At 39.0% G+C, this 27406-nt stretch overlaps 1 protein-coding gene across 7 annotated transcripts in view; it reads left to right on the forward strand.

Moving 5' to 3' along the window:
• LOC144692955 (uncharacterized) overlaps window positions 1-27406 on the forward strand; it is a 158234-nt gene that overhangs the window by 73501 nt on the left and 57327 nt on the right. For all 7 annotated transcript variants that reach the window (XR_013579432.1, XM_078562135.1, XM_078562130.1 and 4 more), the window contains 8 exons: window positions 4153-4298; window positions 6673-6735; window positions 10761-10880; window positions 13092-13268; window positions 13861-13944; window positions 17292-17375; window positions 18331-18441; window positions 21613-21664. Coding sequence is in view for 6 of the 7 variants with exons in the window: in XM_078562135.1 (XP_078418261.1) it covers window positions 4153-4298; window positions 6673-6735; window positions 10761-10880; window positions 13092-13268; window positions 13861-13944; window positions 17292-17375; window positions 18331-18441; window positions 21613-21664 (837 nt within the window). In the remaining variant the exon portion in view is untranslated. The remainder of the gene's footprint in view (window positions 1-4152; window positions 4299-6672; window positions 6736-10760; window positions 10881-13091; window positions 13269-13860; window positions 13945-17291; window positions 17376-18330; window positions 18442-21612; window positions 21665-27406) is intronic.

Raw genomic sequence — 27406 nt, forward strand, 5'->3', positions numbered from 1 at the left:
AGCTTGATTTAAGTATTGTAGGTAAATTTAGTTACGCTGGGAATACCTGTGTGTTGGAATAGAAGAGATTATTTGTATCTGTCCAAATTCCAATGATAAGTCTTCACCCAGCTGCTTATATATGAAAATTACATCTACCAGCTTTAATATAAATCTGTTGAGGTATTGTTTCTGATTTTTAGTCTTAGTTGAGGATTAACAGTTTTCCAACTTTTCTCATAGTACTCAGTTGACATTGGAAAAACAATATATATATCTCCACATTATCCATAACCCGCTGTATTTTAGAGACCTAGATAAATCTAAACTCACAAGAGCATAAGACATAGAAGCAGGAAAAGTCCATATGGCCTGTCAAGCCTACTTCACCATTCAGTGCAATCATGGCTGATTTTGGGCTTAACCTCTACTTTTCCACCTGCTCCCCAAATCCCTTGATTCCCTGAGACACCACAAATCTGCCTATCCCAACTTTAAATGTATCCACAACCCTCTGGGATCGAAAAGTGCAAAGATTCAGAACCCTTTAAGTGAATAGTTTCTTCTCATCTCAGTCCTAAATGATTGACCCCTGATCCTGAGAATGTGCCCCCATGTTTTAGATTCCCCGATCAGTGGAAATAATCTCTCAGCATCTACCCTATCAAGCCTCTTCAGAATCCTATATATTTCAATGAGATCACCTTTCATTCTTCTGAACTCTGGGGAATGTAGGCCCAATTTATTCAGCCTCTCATCATAGGACAACCTCCCCTTATCCCAGGGACCAATTTAGTGAACCTTTCCTGTGCAAGTATATCTTCCCTTAAATATGGAGACTATAATTGCACACAGTACTTTAGCTGTAGCCTCAGCAAAGCTGTTAAATTGTAGCAAGTCCTCTTTATTTCTGTACATCAGCCCCCTTGCAGTCAAGGCCTACATGCTGCTGCCTTTCTAACATATGTGCCACATAAGTGCCAGTGATGACCATATCTCCTTGACATTCAATGGCAATCCATCACTGAATCCCCCACTATCAACATCCTGGGTGTTACCATTGACCAGAAACTTAGACCAGCGTATATATACTGTGGCTACAAGATCAGATCAGAAACTGAATTCTGTGACAAGTAACTTACCTCTGGATTTCTCAAAGCCTGTCCACAATCTACAAGGCACAAGTCAGGAGTGTGGTGGAATGCTGTACACTTCACTGAATGAGTGGAACTCCAACAACACTCAAGAAGTTCGACACCACCCAGGACAAAACTATCTGCTTAATCGGCACCCCATCCACCACCTTAAACATTCACTGTCTCTACCACCGATGCACAGACGCAGCAGTGTGCACCCGATACAGGATGCATTGCAGCAACTTGCCAAGGCTCCTTCAACAACACCTTCTGAACCTGTGACCTCAACCAGCTAGAAGGACAAAGACAGCAGACATTCAGTGGCCTGGGACACCACCACGTGCACCTTCCCCTCCAAGCCACAGGCCATCCTGACTTGGAACTAAAACAAAAACAGAAACAGAAATACCTGGAAAAACTCAGGTCTGGCAGCATCGGCGGAGAAGAGTACAGTTGATGTTTCGAGTCCTCATGACCCTTCAACAGAACTAAGTAAAATTAGGAAAGGGGTGAATATATTTCACCCCTTTCCTAATTTTACTTAGTTCTGTTGAAGGGTCATGAGGACTCGAAACGTCAACTGTACTCTTCTCCGCCGATGCTGCCAGACCTGCTGAGTTTTTCCAGATATTTCTGTTTCTGCTTTTGTTTTGGATTTCCAGCAACTGCAGTTTTTTGTTTTTATCTCTGACTTGGAACTATATTGCTGTTCCTTCACTGCTTTATCAAAATCCTGGAACTCCCTCCCGAACTTTATTATGGATGTACCTACACCCCATGTATTGCATCAGTTCAAGAAGGCTTTCCACTACCTTCTCAAAGGCAATTGCGGATGGGCAGCAAGTGCTGACCTAGCCAATGATGCCCACATCCTGTGAAAGGTTTTTAAAAATCGCCTGCTGCACCTGCATGTTAACTTTGAATTCCTTGTACAAGCATACCCAAGTCTCTCTGAACATAAATATTTACAGGTTTCACACCTTTTAAAAAAATATATTCTGAGAAAAGAGATTTTTTTGTTGAAGCTTTTTGTCTTGCATGCATCAGGACATTTTGCAAGAATACAAATCCAAGGGAAACAACAACTTTATACTGTATGAGATGAGAGTGCTGATTGATTGGCAAGTCGACAGGATGGTGTTGTCTTAGGATCCCCTCTGGACCCCAATCTCTCAAACATTTAAATTGGGTTCCATGAGAAACATGTCTTCGATGGAATGACACCTAACCTCCTACCCCTTGCCTATTTTCAATATGTGGATGATACGTTTGCTATGTTTAAATCCGCAGCTGCATGTAATAATTTCCTTGTGTGTCTTAATGGGCTCCAGCCTGCGCTCAAATTTACCTTTATAATGGAGCAGTCAAATACACTTCCTTTCCTTGATGTACTGGTTGAGAAATTTGCGGGGGTTCTCTTCCATGGTCTACCAAAAGCCATGATCAATATACGCATTGGGCTTCTTACAGTTCCATGTGCTATAAGATCGGCCTTATTGGCAAACTCATAAATAGGGCCTGAACCATTTGCTCACCATGCAAGCTTGATGCTGAAATAGGACGCATCAAAGGCATCCTGTGGGGTAATGGCTGCCCTGATTAAATCATATCATGCTGTATATCACAAAAACTCATGAAAAGCCTAAGGCTGTCACTTTCGGCCTTGAAAAGTGCACAGTCTACCTCCGATTACTCTGGCAGATGAAGCTAGCTGTTTCATGCTGCTACTATGCAGTAACAACATGAGTGGTATTCGCCACTAACAGGATGCTGCCATCAAGCCAAAAAAACGTTCTGCCTATCACACAAATGAGCATTGTGGTATATGAATTTCAGTGCCAGCATGATACTAGATATGTAGGTTGAACATCCCAAAAACTGGCAGATCGAATCAAATAACATGCCTCTCCTGCTGTTCACAATGGACAAGGTACAGACCGTATCCAACCAGCCCATGCTTGCAAAACTCAAAACACACTATCCAACATTAGATTTGATTCCTCAATTGGGCAATATTTACGAAATAATCCTCAGTATAGTCAGAATTATGCTGGCAACCAATTTAAGATTGTCAGTCGGGCTTGCAGTGTGGCGCATTTACGTGCACTGGAAGCTACATATGTTAATACACAGGCCCTGTTTTTTGCAGGCACATTGCGCCTGATTCAACTAAACAAAATACGTGACAGCCATTCGCTGATTCTTTCCTCAGGGCAATGTCTTGACTATTCAGAGTTAAGCTGCCTGGCTTAAATTTCAAACAATGCTCGGCAGTTAACTGTCTCTGGCAACACCTCTACCAATCAGAGTCCACTTGCCAGCCAATCTTCACACTCTTCACATACATCATAAATTTGTTGTTTTCCTTGCGAAATGTTGTGATGAGTGCAAGATAAGTTTTGACAAAAAATGTTTTTTTCCGGCAGTACTCAAGTTCTGTACTACTGAGAAAACATGCTGCTTTTCTATTCTTACAACCAAAGTGAATAACTTCACACTTCCCCATATTATAGTTCATCTGCCATCTTGTTGCCCAGTCACTTAAACAGTAAATATCTCTTTGCAGCCTCTCCATTCCTCCCCACAGCTTAACTTTCCACTTAGCTTGGTATCATCAGCAAACTTAGATATATTATTCTCTGTTTCGTTGTCTAAGTCATTAATATAGATTGTATAGCGTTGAGGCCCAAACATTGATCCTTGCGCACTCCACTAGTCACATTTTTGTTCCATGCGATAAAATCTGGTTCCATTTAGCAGCCTTTACTTTCAAATTCCAGGGGCCTCACTGTTGGTTTTCTCTGTTCTCTTATTGTAACATTATGCTTTTGAAAAATCGGTAACCAAAATTATAAAAAACCTAGATGTGTTATTACCATTCCGTAAACCTGTACATGTACGTTTTGTTCATTTTGCAGTAAGAATCATTTTGCTTTCTTTATCTTAACTGCACCCAAATCTTTGAAGTTTTTAAAAATCTTTATTGGTAAGCTGATATCAGTACTAGTCAAATCTCTTCACTTACCTAAAATTTCAGGCGAAAGACGTGGATATTCTGATGAGAGGATACCTGCATCAGCCCCTCACCCATCACATCCTCCTCCACGTGTTGAAAAGAAGCCAGAGAGTAAAAACGTTGACGATATTCTGAAAATGCCTGGCAGGCAAAGCCGACCTGATAGGGTGAGTTATGCTTGTTTGTCTCTTGTTTACTGCTCTTTGTTGAGCTTTTCCCATTTGTTAGATTATAATTTGAAACTCAAGTGATTCAAGCTTGTGTGGAGTTCACTAGACCTGAGTTGTACTGTTTGAGATATTCTGGAGCTAGGTGTCAAACGTGGCTTATTGATAGCACCCTTGCTTCTGAGACAAAACGTCAGGATTCAAGCCTCACCTTAGCTGCATAATCTTGGTGAAACTTAATACTGAAGCAGTACTACACTGTCAGGGCTGTTGTCTTTTGGATGAGATTTTAAACCAAAGTTCCATTGCCCCCATGTTAGAAGAGCAGAGAGTTTTTCTACTGTCCTGGCTTTGTATTTATTTCTCAACAAACATCTCAAAAACAGATTATATGGTCAATTTCAGTTTTATGTTTGTAGGAACTTGCTATGTGAAAGTTGACTTGTGTTTACCTACATTCAGTTAGATCATAGCTGTAATGTACTTCATCTCCAGTTATCAGTCTTTGTTCCATATCGCTTGATACTGTTCCTAACAAAAACCTGTCCACCTGTATTGCAGGTTGTAATTGTAAGATCCTGCCCTCCTGTTCTGAAATCCCCACCACAGTAAATAGTTTATCTGCATCTACCCTATCAAATCCCTCAATTATTTAAAATACTTGACTAGATCACCTCTCAACATTCTAAACTTAGGGATATGAGTCACTTTTAGGCAGCCTGCCTTTCTAACTTAACCATTTATGCCCTAGAATTATTCAGGTGAATCTGCACAGTACCCTCTGGTCACCATGGCCAGTTCATATTTTCTGAGATTCGGTGCTTAAACCTAAACACTATGCCAAATGAGGCCTGACCAAGGACCTGTACAATTGAAGCATAACTTCCTGATTGTTGAACTCCCCTTGATAAAGGCCAAATATACCATTGGATTTTTAGTGATTTGTATACATTGACACCTGTGCTTTTCCATAGCCCCTAGCCTCTCACAATCAAGAAAATATTCCTTTGCCTTTCTCAAATTCAAAGGATGGCCTCATGCTTCCCTATATTAACTCCATTTGCCTGGTTTTGCCCACTCTCATCTTCTGTCTGTCTGTCTTTTTGTAACTTCTGGTTCCCATCCACACAACTTACTGTGCCTCCTTACTGACATCTGAAATTTGTATAAGGAACACTCTATTCCTTCATCCAAGTCATTGGTATATAATGAAAAGGTATGGCTACAGTATTGATCTAAGAGAAACACTATTTGTCACTTCCTATCAATCAGAATAAAACCTTATTCTCTGTCTCCTATCTCCGGAACAATTACTGATACATTTTAGATCCTTGTCAAACTATCTACAGCCTTTCCAGCTGATCAGACTGTCGTGCTTCTACCTCTTTCCTCTGTTATCCAGCTTTGTGGCACATGGTTTGTTTGATTTCATTTTTACATTTCCAATCATAGCCACAGCATATTTAGCAATGGCTTCTCTTTCCACAATGCACATCACCTCAGAGGTTCCCTAAGGATCTACCCTTAACTTATAAAAAAAAATCTCCAACAACAATTAAAATCTAAAGGAATGTGACTGTATCCTTGTTTAAGTACATTTTCAGTGCCAGAGAGGTTATTTGGCAATAATTGGGACTTAACCACGTCGTTCAAAGGATACTTAGACTGGATTGATTGAATTCATTGTGGAGAATTTAGCCTGTGCCTATAATGGCAATACAAGAACTTCACACTGTTCAATATGATTAAATCAGGAGCCAGACAGGGCCATTTTCACGCAGCTTATGGAGGAGTAGTTCATTTTGAACTGCTGCTTAAGATTTTCACCTTTAGCTGTGCATGTACAACCACCAGACGTTGCTGTTCAATTTGTGTATTCAGTGGCGAGCACTGTTACCTCCTCCATTCGTTTCACATCAAAAGTCTGGCCCAAAAGTTAGTTGCAGTTCAACAAATTTCAATTTGACTTCTTTTAAGGATGAATTTGGTTCACATTTTTGATTGCCTTAAATGCAGTTTCCCTACAGTAAGCAAAAACTGCTCGTACAGATCTTCAGCTGTTACCTACTGCTTCATATGCAATAGATGTCTACTTCTGTATTTAGCAATAGCATTTGATTCTTTGTAGGTTTTAAAAGGGGTATTGATTATTGTGTATTTCATGGCTGAATTCCATTGTATGCAATAGATTAGGATGAGTAGAAAATTTGTCTGACTTGGGTACAACAGTAATATATTTGTGCTAAGAACCAGTTTGCCCTCTGTCCAAATTTGCTTATTTTTGATTAACATATGTGTAATATGTGGATCTGATGATTTAATTTTTGCAGTAACTTACAACATTGCTTTCTTTGTTGTCCATAATATCTTACAGATTGTAGTTATTATGCGAGGACTCCCTGGCAGTGGAAAGACGCATGTTGCTAAACTCATTCGTGTAAGTATCATCTTTTGACCGGTTATTTTAGAGATTACAAATTATTAGGAAAAACTGCATGAAGAGTAGAATAAAAATAAAGTGCTGGAAACACGCAGGTCTGTGGAGAGAAAAAGTCACTGACCTTTCATCAGAACAATGGTTGGAATTTATGCCCAGCATAAAAACATTGGCCCGGAGATCCCTTCGTGAGTCAGTTACTTGGGAGAATGAATACCTCTGTGTCATAAAGACCAGGGAGGAGCCTAGTTGGTTGATGTCAACTGGGAGTGTACGATGGAGTATAACTTGGGAAAATGTGAAATTGTCCATTTTGGCAGGATGAATAAAAAAGAGTCATATCATCTAAACGATGAGATATTGCAGTGCTCTGAGATGCAGAGGGATCTGGGTGTCCTAGTGCATGAATGGTAAAAGGTTAGTATGCAGGTGCAGCAAGTTATTAGCAAATCTAATAGAATGTTATCATTTTTTGCAAGGGGACTTGAATACAAGAGTAGGGAGATTATGCTTCAGTTGTTAGTGAGACCACGTTTGGAGTACTTGGTACCGTATTGGTCTCTTTATTTAAGGAAATATGTAAATGTATTAGAAGCAGTTCAGAAAAGGTTTACTAGATTAATACCTGGAATGGGCGTGTTGTCTTATGAGGAAAGGCTGGACAGGTTAGGCATGTATCTGTTGGAGTTTAGAAGAGTAAGCGGCGACTTGATTGAAACATATAAATCCTGAGGGGCCTTGGCAGGATGGATGTGGAAAGGATGCTTCCTCTTGTGGGAGAATCTAAAACTCGGGGTCACTGTTTCAAAATAAGAGGATGCCCATTTAGGACAGAGTTGAGGAATTTTTTTTTTCTTTTAATGATTGAGGGTTGTGAGACTTCGGAATTCTTCCTCAAAAGGTGGTTGAGGCAGAGTCCTTGAGCACCTTTGAGGCAGAGTCCTTGAGCACCTTTGAGGCAGGGTCCTTGAGCACCTTTGAGGCAGAGTCCTTGGGCACCTTTGAGGCAGAGTCCTTGAGCACCTTTGAGGCAGGGTCCTTGAGCACCTTTGAGGCAGGGTCCTTGAGCACCTTTGAGGCAGAGTCCTTGGGCACCTTTGAGGCAGAGTCCTTGGGCACCTTTGAGGCAGGGTCCTTGGGCACCTTTGAGGCAGAGTCCTTGGGCACCTTTGACGCAGGGTCCTTGAGCACCTTTGAGGCAGAGTCCTTGGGCACCTTTGAGGCAGGGTCCTTGAGCACCTTTGAGGCAGAGTCCTTGAGCAACTTTGAGGCAGAGTCCTTGGGCACCTTTGAGGCAGAGTCCTTGGGCGCCTTTGAGGCAGAGCCTGATAGATCCTTGATAAGGGGCGAAAGGTGCTCGGGAAGTAGGCAGGAACATTATGTTGAGGTCAAGGTTAAAATCAATTGGCCATGATCTTACTGAAAGGCGGAACAGGCTCGAGGGGCCGAATTGCCTACTCCTCCTAATTCATATTTTCATATAGTTTAGCTTAGCATTTCTGGTTAAGAGGAAATGTTAGGCAGCATATCTGCTACTGTTTGTTGTCCAGCAGCTCCTGCTTGGAGGGTGTGTACATGCACATATTCTCTTTGACCGAGCTTAAAGGCACTATATAAATGTAAGTAATTGTCTCGGCATTCATAAAATATGGGTTCATGATTGAGGCTTGTTAGAGAGCTACCTGTACTCCAACAGAGTCAGTACCTGAATTAATGGGGATGAGGGAAAACTGGCAGGAAGTTTTCCTTGATGCTTTGCTTTTTCAAGGCATGATTATGCTGAATTATGAGGTGTGCAGTGGAAGTTTGCATGTGCATATTGTTTAATTACACAGTTGGTGAATGACTTTGCATTAATATTCTTATTGCAGACTTAATTAGGTTTTTTTTAAAAATGTCATGGAATATTTAGAATTTAGCCAGTGATGGTTTAATGTACTAATCGATGGAACAATTTGAACAAAATCTTGACTCTGGTTATCACCAAGTGATGCATTACCAGAGATGTTTTTTATTTCATGGGATGGGACTGTTGCTGGCAAGGCCAGCATTTGTTGCTCATCCCTAATTGCCCTTCTGAAGGTAGTGGTGAGCAGCTGCCATGAATCCCTGCAGCCTATCTGATGTAGGTACATGCACAGTGCTAGTAGGAAGGGAGCTCCAGATTTTTGAACCATTGACAATGAAGGAATGGCAATATATTCCAAGTCATGATGGTGTATGGCTTGGAGTGCTACTTGCAGGTGGGGGTGTTCCCATGTGTTATAGTTATAGGGGCTGTTGGTTTGATAGTTGCTGTTGAAGGAGGTACAGTGAGTTGCTGCAGTGCACCTTGTAAATGGTACAACCATCTACCACTGTGCACTGGTGGTGGAGGAAGTGAATGTTTAAGCTGGCAGATGGGGTGCTGATCAAGCAGGCTGCTTTTTCCTGGATAGTTTTGAGTATCTTCAGTGTAGCTGGAGCTGCACTCATCCAGTCAAGTGGAGAGTATTCCATCACACTCTTGATGTTTGCATTGTAGATGGTGGATAGGCTTTGAGGAGTCAAGAAGTGAGCTACTTGCTGCAGAATTTCAAGCTTCTGACCTGCTTTGTAGCCACAGTATTTACCTGGCTGGTTTAGTTCAGTTTCTAGTCAATGGTAACTTCCAAGATATTGATGGCGGGGGATTCAGTGATGGTTCTACCATTGAATGTCAAGGAGAGATGCTTAGATTCTCTCCTGTTGGAGATGGTCATTGCCTGGCATTTGTGTGGCGTGAATGTTACTTGCCACTAATCAGCCTGGATGTTGTCCAGCTCTTGCTGCACATGGGGAGGGACTGTCCCATTATCTGAGGAGTTGTGAATGATACTGAACGTTGTACAATCATCAGCAAACACTTCTACTTCTGACCTTTATGATGGAGGGAAGGTCTTTGATGAAGCAGTTGAAGATGGTTGGGCCTAGGGCACCACCCTGAGGAACTCCTGCAGCTGTGCCCTGCAGCTGAGATAGTTGACCTCCAGCAACCACAAACGTTTTCCTTTGTGCTAAGATTGATTCCAACCAGTAGAGAGTTTTCTCTCTGATTCTCATTGACTTCAGTTTTCCTAGTGCCCCTTGATGCCACGCTTGGTCAAATGCTGCCTTGATATCAAAGGCGTTCATTCTCATCTCACATTGTGAATTCAGCTCTTTTGTCCATGTTTGAACCAAGGTTTTAATGAGGTCAGGAGCCGAGTTGCCCTGGTAGAACCCAAACTCAGCATCAGTGAGCGGGTTGTTACTGTGTAAGTAGTATTTGATAGCATGGTTGACAACTGCTTCCATCACTTTGTTGATGATCGAGAGCAGACAGATGGTGTGGTAATTGGTCAGATTGCCTTTGTCCTGCTTTTTGTGGACAGGACCTACCTGGGCAGTTTTCCACAATGTCGGATATATGCCAGATTTGTAGCTGTACTGGAACAGCTTGGCTAAGGGCGTGGCCAGTTCTAGAGCACAAGTCTTCAGTACTACTGCCAGGATGTTGTCAGGGCCCATAGCCTTTGTTGCATCCAGTGCCTTCAGCCATTTCTTGATATCACTTGGAGGGAATCTAATTGGCTGAAGACTAGCATCTGTGATGCTAGGAAACCTCAAGAGGAGGCAAAAATGGATTATCCACTTGCCACTTCTGGCTGAATATGGTTGCACATGCCTCAGTCTTGCCATTTGCATTGGTGTATTGGCCTTCCCCAACATTGAGGATGTGAATATTTGTCCATAGCTATTCATGATTGGATGTGGCAGAAATGCACAGAATTGATCCATTGGTTGTGGGGTTGCTTAGATTCTAGCATTCAGAGACAGATCTATCTAAAATAACTTCAAATTTTGAAATAGGAGTGTCTGCTTTTATAACTTCTGTTAATAATTTGTCATCCAAAGACGAGGGCTTAAATCATGTTTGTATTAATGATCGGTAATAAATTGGAACCTTTCTACAGAGTCTCTTTCTTGTGAACTTAAGTATTTACATTTCTGTGCATATATTTTAGGATAAGGAGGTGGAGTATGGAGGAGCTGCACCACGGGTTCTCAGCCTGGATGATTACTTCATGACTGAGGTAGAAAAAGTAGTGAAGGACCCAGACAGTGGCAAGCGAGTCAAAAAGAAGGTAAGTGCTGAGAAAAATGGTTATAGCTACAGTTAGTTTCAGTCAGAAAGAAATGGCCAAACTGGGCTTGATTATTGCACCAAGATGTGTCTTTGCTATCTGGAGCTTGAGATCCAACTCTCTTTAAACAAAAGGATAAAAAAGAAAATCAGATGGTCACTATGGTGTCCAATGTGAAACAAGTCTTTTTAGTGAATGTGGATCCATCACACAAAACAGACTATTTACATATGGATTAGATTGAGGAATTGAACTGGGTTTTTACTCAAAGACTTTACAGTTAAACAGTGGCTTGTAAATTTTCATTTGTGTTCTGGAACTACAGCATTCAAACCAGCATAGGAATTTTCTTGTACCTGCTCAGTCACATGTATATTCCCTGATCTGTGAATCACACGAGAACCTCTGCTTCACAAATAATTACTCAAAGCATATAATCTCTCAATATTACTCATGAAAATTCAGAATTAAAGGCTTTAGTTAATTAATTTGCATAATTTTACCTACTATGAATCTTGTCAACTCCAGTAAGTATTATTGAAGCCTTTTCTGGGCCTTGCCTCATTATAAACTTGTGCATTATCTTTCTATGTCATCAGGACCCTTGAATAATGCAGCAGAAAAATGAAATGATGGAATAAGTGACTTACGTAATTGCTTATGAAGCTGTCACCTTTTTTCTTGGCCTTTTGTGCAGCTCTGCAGACCCCCTTGCCAATAACATTTGGAATCTGATTTTTAAAGCTCCACCTGCCACTGTAAACAATGGCATTTGCGATTTTGCTGGATTCTCACCAACTTTCATGTAGCTGCCACTTAAACCTAAATGTAATGGTGCAGTGGTCTGGCAGTAGTATAACTTATAGCTGATAGATTCTTTATTTTAGTTGCCTGCATGATAAAGTGTGAGCTGGCCTGAAGCTAGAAGACAGACTTGGCACACTCATGGTAACCGAAGCAGATCGAAAGATTACATCGAAAAAGGCCTATTGGGCATTACGCTTTTGATGAGCTTTACGTAAAAGCCAGATTTCAGGACTTTACATTTTCTTTATGCATCAAATTTCTAGGGGTTGTGGGGGTGGAATGGCTGTTCTGTTTCCAATTCGCCACCATTCCTAGTGTGACGCACTGTAATTAGAAATGCAAAAAAAATGAAGAATATGGTGAGATTAGTCCACTGAATTTTCAGTGCACTTCATTGATCTCAATGCTGCAGGAAAGACTGGACTGTTTTGTAATTGAAGTAAAGGTTATATATTAATATGTTATTTCCACAACCAGAATACTGGAACCTGTTGTAACACTGCTGTAATCATGGCCAACAAATATTGCCATGCTCAGATTAAGGCCTGCTTGAATTTTTGGATCGAGAAAATATTAAATTTCTCTGCCTAGGTTCTGATAAACGTTGACAGCAGTTTTCACAACAGCCCCTGATGTTTTGCTTTTCATCATAAGAAAGATCTAAATTGTGCAATAGTTTCCTATAAAGCCATTTTGGCAGTTAGAAGAAATCTTTCAACCACAGACTTTCAGGTCTTTTACCCTGGCAGTGAATTTCAGGCCCTATGGAGGAAGAGTAGGCAGATAATCTCCCGGCAACACCAACCTCCCTCGACATGTCTGAAGAAATTCTTGACCTACAGTGGGAAACCTGTTAAGTAGGCCCCTTAAGGCTGCAATTGAACTCTCATTAGCTGGTATCTAGTGTCAGTTCTGCCGAAGACCCCCAATCTTTAATAGGCCCTGAAGGGAATCAGTTGATCACCATTGCTGTGCCTGTAAACGTGCCTCTTTGGAGCTCAACATTGTTAATGATAACCGTTTCTTAGCCCTGAAAAGGGGCTCTGGAATACTTTATGGCAGTATGGTCCTGAACTGCTTAACTTACAAATGCACCCAGGGCTGCACATTGCTGAACTGTCTTTACAAATGTCGCTGTCCTATCCCATCCATGAGAATCCCATCCAGCCTCCATGATTTGATATAATATTCAGTGCCTTATGCATGAATGCACAAAGATTCTGTTCCACTTTTCATGTGCCAGTGGAATCCTGGAATTTTAGATTTATAGTTTATACTCATTAGGTGCAATGAATTGCCAATTATCATTATCGTTCCAATTATTTGGAAAGAAAAAGACTGATCAGGTCTCCTGCTTAATCAAATGCCTGTTTTCTTTCCATCTCTCCCTCTTTGCCCCTTCAGGTCTTAGAGTATGAATATGAGCCAGAAATGGAGGACACATACAGAAGCAGCATGTTCAAAACATTCCGGAAAACACTAGACGATGGGTTTTTCCCCTTCATCATTGTCGATGCCATCAACAACAGAGTCAAACATTTTGAGCAGTTATGGAGTGCAGCCAAAACTAAAGGCTTTGAGGTGAGTTAACAGTTTACATTTATCCAGCACTTTTAACATCCCAAGGTGCTTTACAGAACTGCCGTCAGGAAAATAATAGGTGCCAAACTAAAGGAGAAGATCAAAAGTCTTGTTCAAAGTGGACAGTTTTAAAGGAGGCTGCAGGGTTGGAGGGTTTAGGATCATTATTCCAAACATGGAGCCTAGGTGGTTGCATGCACAGCTGCCAAGCCATAAAATTGTTCACGCAAAATGCATAAACTGCTTTTCTTGGTTCACAGTTTATAAAATATTCTGCTAACTTTAAGTCACCGTATGTTAAGATATTCATTTAGATTCCAAATAGTCGCAGCTCCGTTGGTGGAAGGAGAATGATGGGAGAAAAGTCATAAAGATCTGCTAAATTAATGTTATAGATGAAGGTGTTCAAATGTTTTCTAGGTAGGAAAAAAATTAGATTGACAATTAATTGACTGAGTTAAGCATTTTTCCAGGAAATATGTTGTTGGAATTTGAATAGTATTTTGCTATTCTGACAACTCCCTACTTTCGGTTGTTCTGTTGGGAAGCTGGATGCACTAACAGGATTTCTACCTTCTTTCCCTCTTTTCAGGTTTATATCGCAGAAATGAGTGCAGATAATCAGACCTGTGCCAAGAGGAACATTCATGGACGTAAACTGAAGGAAATCAACAAGGTAAATAATCAGGGTTTCTACTACTTTAAACCTTTGAAAGTGATCTTTCTTCACATTTTAACTCCAAGCTGGAGAGAGGGACTGCTTTCAGGCTTCCCAAGTTGTATTCTGAAAATTTCTCCTTTTGTGTGAGTGCATGCTTCCAGCTTACTCCCATGCCTCTGCAACCAACTGCTAAGAGAACAGCCTGAGGGAAGGCATTTGAGATTTTTTTCCCCTCCCTATGGGGAAACTCTTATCTACTGTTTGATTTATCCTAATTATGATACAGCTAGAAACAGAAACTTGGGTGGAGACAAAGTTGCATCCAGTCATAACCAACTTCTGTATGCAGATCAGTGTGGCATATCAGTTGCCAATATATTATTCTAGTGAATGAGCTGTGATAGTAAAAGCAATCATTTTGACTTTATATTTGCTGTAGGCTGTAGCAGAAACCGGGGATTCATTTTTGTTAAAATAATCTGCAATGGTTGGAATGAGTACAATTTTCTGATCAGGCTTGCATGATTTAACAAGATCATAAAAAAAACTTGCATTTATTTAGAGCCTTTCAAGGTCATCGGATGTCTTAATGCTCTTTACAGCCAGTGGAGTAATTTTGAAATGTAGTGGCTGTTGGATTGTAGGAAACTCACCTTACTTTGCACACATCAACAATGTAAGAATCATATAATCTGTTTCTGTGATTTGATTGAGGGATAAATATGGTCCAAGACACTGAGGATAACTTCCCTGCTCTTCTTTGAATCAGTGCCTTGGGATCTTTTTACAGGGGGTATACAGGGCCTCAGAACATCTCATCGGAAAGACAGCACACCTGGTAACGAAGCACTTCCTCAGTATTGCACTGAAGTGTTAGCCTTGATTTCTGTGTTAAAGTCCTGGAATAGGATTTGAACCCAGAACCTTCTGACTCAGGCGAGAGAGCTACTAACTGAGTCACGGCTGATGCACTTTGTCATTGCCTTTGACGTCGGTGGAGAGTAATATTGGGCGGGGAGGGGGCCTCCATTGCTCTTCATCAAAATCTATTCTTAGAGTTGACTACACACTGCCTGGAGAAGAATTCTCTGATATCAATCCTTGGATTCAAACTAACAAAAACCAATTTAGTCCCCTTTTTCTACTCCTGCAACTTACTTTATAGTGCCTATTTCATCACATTTGCTATCTTTATTTACCTCTCAGATGCCTTCTTTCCAAGCTGAGAAACCCAAATGTCTAAATTTTCCTCATATCCAAGATTCCTCACATCAGAATTAGCCTTATGGCTCTTCGCTATAGCTTCCAGGACTTCAGTGTCTCCCTTGTGCCTTGGCAACCATCTGGACACGTTACTCAAGCTGCAGTCTGGCCAGAGCACAGCACAGTTTAAACATGGCTTTCTCAGACTTACAGTTCCACTGTTTTGACTATGTGGTTCAACATTCTTTCGTTTGTCAACATGTTTAATTTAGAATCAAGTAAAATTCTTAGGTCTGGTCTCACTGCATCCTGAACTCTTGTAAGCATTATTCAAGGGGTTGCTTATTTTTCCATTCTGTGTGCAGTGATTTGCTTTAGTTTTTTGAATTAAATTTCATCTGAAATTTACCTGCCCACATACTATATTTTATCCAGCCAACTCTAATTTTTGATTTTCCTCCAATTCAGCTGCCCCTTCCAGTTTGCTTGTAACAAATTTGGCCACCTTGCATTGAGTTTTTGAGTCTGGATCGTTTGTGTAAATGGAACAAGATGTGTTTTGACATCCTTATTTTTATTTATTTTTTGAACTTTGCTTAAGGAGTATCATGTTTAACCAGCCTAATTAAATTCTTTGAAGAAGTAAGGAGAAGTAAGGAAGAGTAAGGGGCAACGCATTGGAAGCAGTAAACTTTGACTTTCTGAAACTTACCTGCTCACATAATATATTTCAATAAAGTACCGCATAAGAAACTCATAACCAAGGTCATAGCATGTGGAATTAGGGCCAAGGTAGCAAAATGGATTAAAAGATGGGTATGAAACAGAGAACAAAAGTTAACAGTTTTGGGAAGTTTCTCCGTTTGGCAGAAAGTTGGAATTGGCGTTCTGCAGAGACCTGTGCTGTCCCTGCAGGAAACCACTTTAATGACACAGAGTTAGTAATTGACAGTGTGGTGTTGAAATTCGCAGATGATATTTCTGTGCGTGTATGTGTGCTGGGGAGGTGGAGTGGTATACTGATAATGTCGTGGACTACATTGAAATACAGGCAGGCAGAATCAGATTTTGCTGATTGGCGAATAAATGGTAAATTCAATGTGGTAAAATGCGATAGGACTCCTTTTGTTTGGAGGAATAATGAGGGTACTTCATCTCTGGAAGGTAAGAAACTACATGGGGTCAAGAGCTAAAAAGAGATTAACTTTAGATAGCATCTCGGTTAGAACGCACTTGTGTTCTGTTGTTCTGGGCTCTATATACAGAAAGCATATTGGAGTGCTAGAAAAAGTGCAAAAAGATTTATATGGATGTTGCCAGAATTGATAGGGCGCAACTATCAGAAAAGAATTGAACAGTCTCTGGCTCTATTCTCTGGAAAAGGGAAGGCAAAGAGGAGACCTGATGAGGATTTTCAAAATTATGAACTGGTTTAATAGATTGAATGTTCAAAAACTGCTTCCCACTTGTGGGTAAACCTTGAATAAAGAGGTACTGTATAAGTAATGATAGCATCTTCCAAATAGAATAGGTAATTTGGAAAGATTTTCTTTACACACACACTGGTGAGAACATGGAGCTCATTGCCCCCCATGACGCGCCTGAAGCAGATAGCTTTGATGTATTTAAGGAGAGGCTTGGTGCATACCAATGGTGTTGGGAATAGGGAGGGGGTTATGTGGGTAGGGTGGGAAGTGGTAATTAGTGTGGGAGAAGGCTTGTGTGAAATATAAACTCCAGCTTGGACCAATTGGCCCAAATGACCTGTTTCAGTTCTATAGATTCTGCATAATTCTGCACGTTATTCATTGCTGTATTGGCACTGAGTTGGCCTGAAATATTGGGTCTTATTAGCAGCTCACCTCCAAGAGACTACATAAGTTATAGCTACTGTGAAAATTTCACTTCCTTTTTTTTTAATTCAGTGAGTTGATGCAGAAAGTTGGGAATCTCTTATTTCATCATTCACATTAAAGACCCATCAGGATTGGAAGCAAGTTGGAAAGGAAAACTTGAGCCCAAAAGTTGTTTTAATGCTCAACAGGCAACCAGCAGTTCTAAGCAGCTGTCCTTATCAACTTAGATATTTATTAAAATTGCTGGCCATTAAGTAACCAAACACTGGCTGAGACTTGATTAACATGTATGATGTTTTATAGATGGCTGAACATTGGGATACAACTCCCCGCCACATGTTACGTTTAGACATCAGATCGCTGCTCCAGGATGCTGCTATTGAAGAAGTAAGTGGCCCGGAATAGATTCAGGCTTTCCATTATCAATAATTTCAGGCCTGTAGTAACATTATGTAGGCTTGCAGTCACATTGCCAGCTGGTTTGCTGTGTTTTGTATCTGAAGTGTTGATCATAATTGGAGGAGGAGGGAGAGAGAGAAATTTTATCTAAATTTATGCTGGCTACTGAAGCTCAGTAGCCTACTCAGCTTGCCTCCAGAGTTCTGCAGCACTTTTGTCATAGTAGCTGCACCTTTTCTTTGTACCTATATGAAAGCAAGTTATTTCATTTGTTAAAGTAATCTCTGTCAGTAGACTGTTAATTGTTTCCTTTTCTTTAACAGAAGCCTGACATAGATTCAACAAATGTAAAGCTAATGGCGTTTTAGACCCAGCCCACAATTCAATCATGCTGTAACACCTTTGAATTTGGATTTTCCTTCTCTTTTGTAGAAAACTAAATACTGTACAATAAAAACAGATAATCCTAGAAACGTTCAGGCCAGGCAGCATCTGTGGAGAGACAAAGTTGATATTTCAGACCAATAATCTTTTCATGTAAACTTTGTTTCTCTCTTCTCTTGCAAATATTTGCTGAGTATTTACAACATTTTCTATTTTAATTTCACATTTCCAGCATTTGCAGTATTTGGCTTTTGAATAGTTACCTTCTCCTTTGAAAGAAACTGTGTATTAAGTGATATGGTGCAAGTGTTTACCTGTTTTCAATATAAGTTCATGATCGTGTACTGGGAACTACAGTGTAGAAAACAAGTGCTTTGTGGAAATAGACGAAAATTAGTTCACAAGCCACCGTAATACATTTTTACACCTCTTATGAGTCACTTAAGATTGTCAGCATCTTGGGAGCTATTGCTTGCATCCCTCACTCCTGTGCAATGAACCATTAAAGGAAAGGGAGTAAAAAGAATTCCTTTTTAAAACTTAATTTGTGTAAACGTAGGTTGAAATGGAGGATTTTGATCCAAATATTGAGCAGCAGCCGCAACAACAAGAAGAAGAACAACAAGACGAATCTAAGAAAGACGCCACTGATGAAGAGGAATGTGAGACGGTAGGAGATGACATCACAGAACTAAATTCTTTAATCTCTTCAAGTGAAACTTCTTCCTAGTATTTTATACTGGTGTACCTGTCAGTAAGAAATGCAACATAAGTTTTCCTGTCCACTACCGGGAACATTCGTGCAGTGCAAATTATTGGGGTCTTTCCTAGTTATCAGCTATGGGATCTTAGTTGCGAGACCCTTGGCCTGTTGACCAGATACTGCAGTTCATGTCATAGATTTGGTTAGAGAACACTATTATTAGACATGAATGCAATACTGATTTTTAAATGATCTGATCAGTCTTGAGTAAAACTGCCTGTTGCTACTTTGTAAAATTATAGATCTCTTGTCATAATTAACAATATCATAGTTAAACATGCATTATCAATATATGCAGAGGCATTAAGACCAAGCAAAATGGTTCTCATTAAATTAATGACTCAGGATCATTATTGCATTGTGGGTTATCATAGTTGTTTATAGGCTGAACGCAATGCCCTGAATTTGATAATGAAGTAAGAGCGCTTGCTTGAAGAAAGCTGCCCACAAAGATCTAGTGATTTAGCAGGGTTTTCCCTTTTCTCGTCTGCAGTTTAAATCTGGCGCCGAGGAAAGGGATTGGATGTCTTGTATGTAGCAGTGGTGATGTCACTAAGTCGGTAACCTCATATTTCAGTATTCATACAAGCAAACAAGGAAGTTAAAGCCACTGAACCCCTTCATTTTTAATTTAAATTTCAAATAGAAAAATAAATGACTTATTGGATTGAGATATATGCTAAAACAAAGATAAAACTGTTTTTCAGAAAAAATATTTTAAAAATATGTAGACGTTTTTATCATTAAGGAGAAATTTGACATTCCACAAATAGAAAATTAGCTTGTCAGGACCACTGAATGTGTTTAACAGTGATTATGAAATTAGTATTAGTATGTCATTAAAAGCCCATTGAGGTGTAACTTTTTCAAGGGCTATTGCAACAAAACTAACCATGTTAGAATGGAAAGTTTTCGTCAAATCATGTTTGCAACAGTGATTGCAGTCTTTTGGAGCCACTACAGCACATGCTGTGGAGGAGTGTAGATTCACTGGCAGCAACTTCTGGATTTCCACATTATTCTGTGCGTGTGCAGGCTACAAGTTGCTGTCAATTTTAGTAATGATGGTAAAGGCCAGCAGTTTGTCGTCATTACCACCACAAAACCAGGCCAGTGTTGTCAGAAATCTGCTATATTGATGTATTTGTGAAGCTACCCAAGTTCAAAATGCCCAACTATATAACAAGTTTTCTACATGGCTGTAAAATAATCAGTGGAGAGCGGCCCCAAGTTGTGACCTATCTGACTAGTATCAGTGGTTTACAGTACATAAGTAAAATGTTGTTGGCGAACTCTTTCAAGATATAAAACAACAAGTGCTTGACACTGAAATACTTTAAAGAAGTATTCATGACCTCAGGAAACCTCAAAGTGCTTACAATCATCGGAGTACTGTTGGAAGAGTGGCCACTGTTGCAGGAAATGTGACAGTCAATTTGCAGAGAGCAAGGTCCTGCAAATTAGAAGGTAGTATGTGATCAAATTGTCTGTTTTAGGTTTTGGTTGACTGATAAATGTTGGCCAGGCCACCAGACGAACTCGCCCGCTCACTTTTCAATGAGCCCTTTAACATCCACATGAGAGGGGAGGTGGGGCCTCAGTTTAATGTCTTATCTGAAAAACATCACCTCCAACATTGTACACTCCCACAGTACCAACCTAAATAATGTACTTAAGTCTCTGAAGTAGGTCTTGAATTTACAACCTCCTGACTTGGGCATGAACGCTACGAGTGAGCCAATGTTTTATTTTTCAGAATAAGCAACTCCTAATCTTCATTTTTATTAAGAATAGTAGGTTGTAGAATGCACTTGAGAGTTAGTGGTTGAAGCTGAAACTATGCTAACATTTAAGATTCGCTTGATTAGATAGTTGGAAGAAAAAGGAGTTGAGGGCATATGCTAACACAAAGGTAAATATTATTAAATCTATTTGATTGCATGGAGAGTAAATAACAAGTGTAATTGAGCTAAATGACCTGTTTCCTTGGTGTAACCTCTATTTCTTTGTAGATGCACAATATATTCATGTTGGGTTGATTATGCTTTTACAGGTAGTTGATGCTTAATGGCCAACATGTCCCTATATTTCTTACTGACACGAATACCTTATACCTGACTAGAAGCTTACTTTGAAAGATATCAAATAATATGAATGTTACTTCCTGGTTCAGTAAAATTAAGTTTAATCCCCATTGTTACATACCACCTTGGAAGATTTGCAGTAGACATATGGTATCCATAATTCTTTAAGTTACTGAAATATTTGCATTTTTTATAAAAATGAGCGTGCAATTATAGTTATTCAATGCTGTATGTTTACATTAGGGTGCTAGTTACTTTTAAATCTGAAGCCTTGGAATTCTGCTAGCCATAGGACAGTCTTTCCATTCAGCATGACAAGCATTACAATGCAGTTTCAAAAATATGTTTGTTTTCACGCATGTTGATTATAATAATGACAACACAGCAAATTCCATTGTCTAGCCACGTTTTGTTTTCCAAATAACACCTATTTATTGATATGAGGAAATGTTCTTTCCTCCCATACTATTTCAAAATCAATTAGCCACATAAAAATACATTTTTTTACTGATACTTTACCACTCGCTTTACCACTAACTTCTAAGCATCTCTGAAGTTTGGGATTATGCAGTACATAGTAAATTAATTTCCAAGACATTTGTTTTACAGTGTTTTTCTTTTCTGATGTGGCATATATGGCGCATACATTTATTTTCTAACTACTGAACTATATGAATAGACTAGAAAGTTTTAAATTGGAAAAGTAGTTTGTAAGAAAAGTTGGCATAACTTCTTTATTGCTCAGCATCTGCATATGTTCATGTACAGACCGCGGTGTAGATATGTGCGGGGGGATTTTTGAGAGAAAAAGACAGACTTTTCAAGTGAACCACAATTACCATCCCTGAGCTGTGGTGTCTTGATTGTGTTTTTCTCTGAGCTTATGTTCCGTTCATTTTGCTGATGGAGAGAATCGTTGTCTTCGATACTATATACCGTTAAACGTTTCACTCTAACCAGATGAGCTTCTCTTGTGTGTGTGTGTATGATTTAGGGTTTCGTGACAAAAAGCAAATGGGAAATGGATACATCGGAAGAGAGCTTAGGTAGGTACAGATTTTTTTTTCTTTTTTGACTGAAAGGTCATGGTTTTATAAGCAAATCACAAAAATGTTGTAGGCATTGGATTTTCTAATGACAGAGCAAATTAATAATCAATTTGATGAGAACACTTAACTAAAGACATAGCAGTTGCTTCCTTTCATGGACTAGGGGATGCTTAACAGTACTTTTCTGAAATTCTTGTATCAATAGATACTGACTTATGTAGTGCAATAAACTATTGATGCTTGGATAAAAGCAATTGGGCTTGACTATGGTATTTCATTGTTTTGCTGTGATTCTGTGCTGTGAGAACACTACCACAATTTTACTGCAGCATTATAAACCACTGAACAATATGTACATATGTGATGCATAATAAAACTTGCAAACTGATAATGCATCAGTCTGCAAAAAGGTATATAAAGATGCCATTTGTGTTCATGATAAGATTTGCTGTAAGCAAGAATAATCCATTTGTAGAATTGTACTACTTCCTGGTTTTAGTATAAAAAAATGCATAATCTCAAATTTCTACTGGTAGAATTTTCACAAAACATATTGTGCATTTAGAGAAAGATCTTTTTGTGCAAATACATCAGTAATAACCATGTACGTGTGCACGTATCTCTTAATGTGTATAGTGTTAAACATCATGTAGTAATAATGAGATGTTATAGTGTCTATTGCTTTTAATAGTGTTTAAAATACTGTCGACTCTTTGTCAGCATGAACCTTGCCTATAATGAACCAGTGTTCACATTGATAATGAATGAATGTGCGGTACAGGCATTTTTCTTTACTGCTTGATGCACTAGAAACTGGCAGAAAGTTATAATGCGTTTGTGTTGACAGTTTAAAATGTCCAATGATATTCATATTTATACAACTTGATTAAAATTGGAAGGGTGCAGTTTGGCCGGCAATCAGATTTGTATACTTGTATTGCTTCACTATCTTGGATATATACATTTATAACAGACTTGTCATTTTGTATATTGATACAGTGATGCAGGTTCCAGCTAGCAGCTTACTATGGAACAGTATTTTGCTAGCCAGTCACACACACATGTTTGCATTTGTTGGGATTATAGCATGTTACTAAATTCGGTCAATGCTAAATAGATTAATCTTCCACCTTTCCTGCAAATATTTGAGAACATTTACATTTGGTACAACAATTAGAGGCCGCACTTTGTATAATAATTAGAGGCTGTTTATTGGCAGTGTGCTGTGGTAGGAGGTGGCTAAGGTTTTGCCCAATAATTTAAAAGTTGAGTATATTAAGAAAGATGTGGCAAGTATTAACATGGTCCTTTTTCAGTTTGTATGATTGCATGTCAAAATAAAATGATTATCACAGAAGATAGTTAAGCTAAATTTTGCTCTGCAAGTGAAGGCAACCCCTTTGTCAGTATGTCCTCCAATTATCATTCCAGCATTCGTCGCCTAGAAGATAACCTGCTGATCACATTCCATGCTGCTGTTGCATGCATACGTTAGGTGTGAGTAAACCATTATGGCAAGCAATGTCAACTTTCCACATAATACATTGTCCCCTTGCTTTATTGACCCTCCGCACCAGTGCGCTCCAGCAATTGTTCATCAGTCATTGAATGATGCCCACTTTGTAACCTAACTATCAGGCCCTGTGGCTTTAGAACCACATTGTCCCCAAACCATAGCAACTTAGCCCATGAAGCCAGACACCTCAGCCTTGTTAGCATTTATATTTGTTACTAACTAGAACTTTGCAGCTTTAAGTGCAGTTGTCTCATTGATGGATAAATCTTGCATCAACCATCAGGATGTATTGTTTCAGCCACTTGTGATATTTGAAAATGAATTAGAATATTGATTAAAATTTTATTAATGCCCCTCAAGGCTCCATGGTCCACAGCTATGTGTGAAGACATAAGTTTGGGCATCTCCTGACCTTACTGTAATGGGTGGGGAAACAAAGCCTGCAACCTAAAGCCATAAGTATCTGCAATGTATATGCAAATCAACCATTCATCCCCAAGCGATTATATTTTTACGATGTTAATCCAGTGTCACAAGGTAGAATATTCATTAATAACTATTACCTGACTGTTTGGGTGAAACCATTTTTTCTTTTTTTTTAGAAAGGTTTTCCTGTACCCTTTTCTGTTGTTCAGTTTGTTTATGTTGTGCTTCTCTAGGTAGTCAATTAAAACAAGTTACTATGATCTGTACGATTATATGCAATGGAGATATTCACAATGATGGGGCTCTTCACATTTTCCAAATTCAGTGGTTTGATACTTGTGTTTAAAACTGCATATTATAAATGCATTGAATATATATTTCACTTAGTTTAATAAATGTGATTCATCCTGTGGGTCTTTTGCCCCACTTAGTATCATTTTTCTTTCAATGTAACATAGATCTAATGTTGTTCAAAAAAACTTGTGAAATCAGCACCAATGGCAGAAATGTGTACAAACCTGTAGAAATTCATATAATGAAGTGTTATATTAAATAATGTTATAACAATAGTGTGAATGACCTGATGTATGTAAATATTTTTATTCATTCCTGAAATGGAATATTAATTTACAAAGTCATTTGAATAGCATGGTTATGCCCTTGATCTCCAGTCAATACTTTGAATCAAAAAAGGCTAAAGTTATCTGTCAAAATTGTATCTGACTGGATTGTTGTTGTTATAGGGTATGGTAAGTATGTAGTTGTGGTAAGTGGCTACTGCCATCTGTTAAAATTCTGATTTGTAAACTAAAAATCAAATCCAAAAATCCTGCATGGCTGACAACATAGAATAATATTCTGCGGAAGTTTCCTTTTAATTTTAGCATAAAAACCAGGATAAGAACTACTTTGGCATTGTTCTAGGATTGCTGTGGAAGGTGCTACATACACATTATTTGCTCCTACCTATTCCTCACCAGTTCATTTTTGAAAGATAAAAATCTGAAGTTGATCCTGTCGGTTCTTTGTTCATTGTATTGGAGGGGTTGGCTTTGTATTTCCTGTTACCATTTTTCTTTATCAGGCTTGAACCATTTTTCACTCATGAACAAGCATGTATTGTTATTTGGTTATCTTTTGTGCTGTTTCCTTACATTTCTACTGTGTTAATTCACTCATACACCCATTTGGTTGTTATTTTTATAAAAAAGCCACTTCATTTGTGAACGTACCTGAGCAACTTGAATGCTTAGTAAGAATTTTCTGCTGAAGCCTTTAGTAGTTTACAAGAATGGCTAAGAGAGGGCTCTGCAATATCAAAATTATTTTTATAAATTAAGTTAATTTTCAGTTTATGAACATTTTACTGGATTTCTGACTTTTAATACTCAACTTATTTTGCTTGGTTTTTAAATTTAGCAATTTTTTATGTGCATTAATTGCGGTGTTTTGTCAGTGTTTGCAGTGTTTTTTAAAAGGTTTTATAAGAAGAGTAGAATTGGAAAAATGATGAATCAGAATAGATTGTTTATCAAAATCAGTTTTATATTTTTATCAACTTAGTATAGAATGTTCCAAAATCTGTCATCTGACTACAAAATGTAGTTGTTGGAGGCCAATCATCTCAGCTTCGGGACTTCACTACAGGAACCATATCTAGGTCGACAGTGAGGGTATTCACTGATGATGGCACAGAGTTCCGTTCCGTGTGCATCACTTTGAATAATGAAGCAATCCATGCTTGCACGCAACAAGACCTGGACAAGTTCCTGGGACTGGGCTGATGAGTGGCAAGTAACATTTGAGCCACACAAGTAGCAGGCAATGGCTTTCAACAAGAGAGAGTCTAATCGCTCCCCTTGATGTTCAGTGACACCCTAGGAGTTACCATTGACCAGAAGTTTAATTATACCAACCACATAAATACTGTCTGTGGCTATAAGAGCAGGTCAGAGGGTGGGAATTCTATGGCGAGTGACTCACCTCCTGATTCTCCAAATCCTTTCCACCACCTGCAAGGCACAAGCCAGGAGTGTGGTGGAATACTCTCCACTTACTTGGATGAATGCAGCAACAGCAGCACTTGAAGCTGTACACCATCCAGGACAAAGCAGCCTGTGTGATCAGCACTCATTTACAACCTTGCACATTCACTCCTGCTGCAGCAACTTGCAAAAGATTCTTCAGCAGCACTTCCAAAACCTGTGACCTCAACCATCTAAAAGAACAGGGCAGCAAATACATGGGAACACCGCCACCTCCAAGTTCCCCTTCAAGTGACTCGGAATTTTATCACCATTTTGACACATTGGATGTTTAAGTATTAATATTTGACTTTGGTACAGTTAAAATGCAGTTAGGTGAGTTGATAAAACTTAAAAGATCCTTGTTTGCAGGGATAAGCTTAGCTAAATATTCAGAAAATTTTATACACTTCTGGACTCTTGGTCATCCCCAATTTTATTTGCTTCACCATTGGTGACTGGGCTGTCAGCTGCCGAGGCCCAATGCTGTGGGATTCCCTGGTCAAACCTTTCCATCTTTACCTCACTTTCCTCCTCTAAGATGCTGTGTAAAACCTACCTCTTGGACCAACCTTTTGACCATCTGCCCTAATATCTCCTTATATGTCTAGGTGTTCAAATTTTGCTTTATAACATTCCTGTGAAGCACCTTGGAATGCTCTATTACACTAAAGGTGCTATATTAAAGAAAATTGTTACACATCATGCTAGAGATGGAAAAACCATGAAAACTTTATTTCAGGAATTTCTGTCTATATGGATCATTTGTATGACATACGTTGTATACTAGAATGAAACTCTATCCACTTGGCTAATTCCTTAAAGTTGGCAAATTTTGTGAATTGATGGAGCCAAGATGGTGCTTGGGCTCAACAGTGCACAGGTAGTGGGTCCCTAACTGGATTAACTTTTTCTCCAGCTTGTTCTCATATACAATTCTGGCAACAGTCAAAATGGTACTCAATATCATATGCATATAGCTCTTTCCATTTGCCAAGTTTTTCATTATTTCCAACTTGAATGAGCACCACCAAAGGAGAACGAGATTAGTTGGCCTTTTTCCTTGTTGCTAGTTGTGTAACCTTGCTTCGCACAAAAAGGCATTTGAATTGCCTATATAATTGCACTTCATAGTAATTCATGACATGCAAAGTATTTTCAGTTGTTTCTGACTAATGTGATGAAGCACTGTATAAATAGAAGTTTTTTTTTTCTCCATTCTTTTCCAATTTGGTTCAACTCAGGAAAATTTCTTTGCAATTAATAAGTCAACCTGTAGCTGTGCCGTATCACTGTTCAGATTGCTCTTTCGTTCATTTAATAGCAAAATAGTATTTTTCCTTAAGTTCATTTGCATTCTTATACAAGACAATTCACTAATGAAATGTGAAATTTTGATTATAATGAGGAACTTTAGAATGATTTATAAACATTAATAAGTGACCTGTGTCATAGTTCTGGAAAGTTATCTCTAGGTATTTTTTGTTATCTCACACAGTTTCATAATATAACTTAGAGTCTCTGAAGAAGCACAACATCTTTTCACTGCTCTTCAAAATTACCCCGACCTTCTGAATTACACAAATAGAATGTTATAGAAAACATCTTGCATGTTTTCATGATAGTATATTTGCTTCCTTCATATCAAGTCTCATATCAATTTGACATTCATCCAAAATGCTGCAGGCAGAGTTTATCATGCAGCAAAGTCTTTATAGGAGAGCATTGTTGATGAATAACACCATCATTCTGATTCAGAAAAAAGTGGAGACC

This window comes from Cetorhinus maximus, chromosome 18 (genome assembly GCF_964194155.1).
Source record: "Cetorhinus maximus chromosome 18, sCetMax3.hap1.1, whole genome shotgun sequence".
Taxonomy (NCBI): Eukaryota; Metazoa; Chordata; class Chondrichthyes; order Lamniformes; family Cetorhinidae; genus Cetorhinus; species Cetorhinus maximus.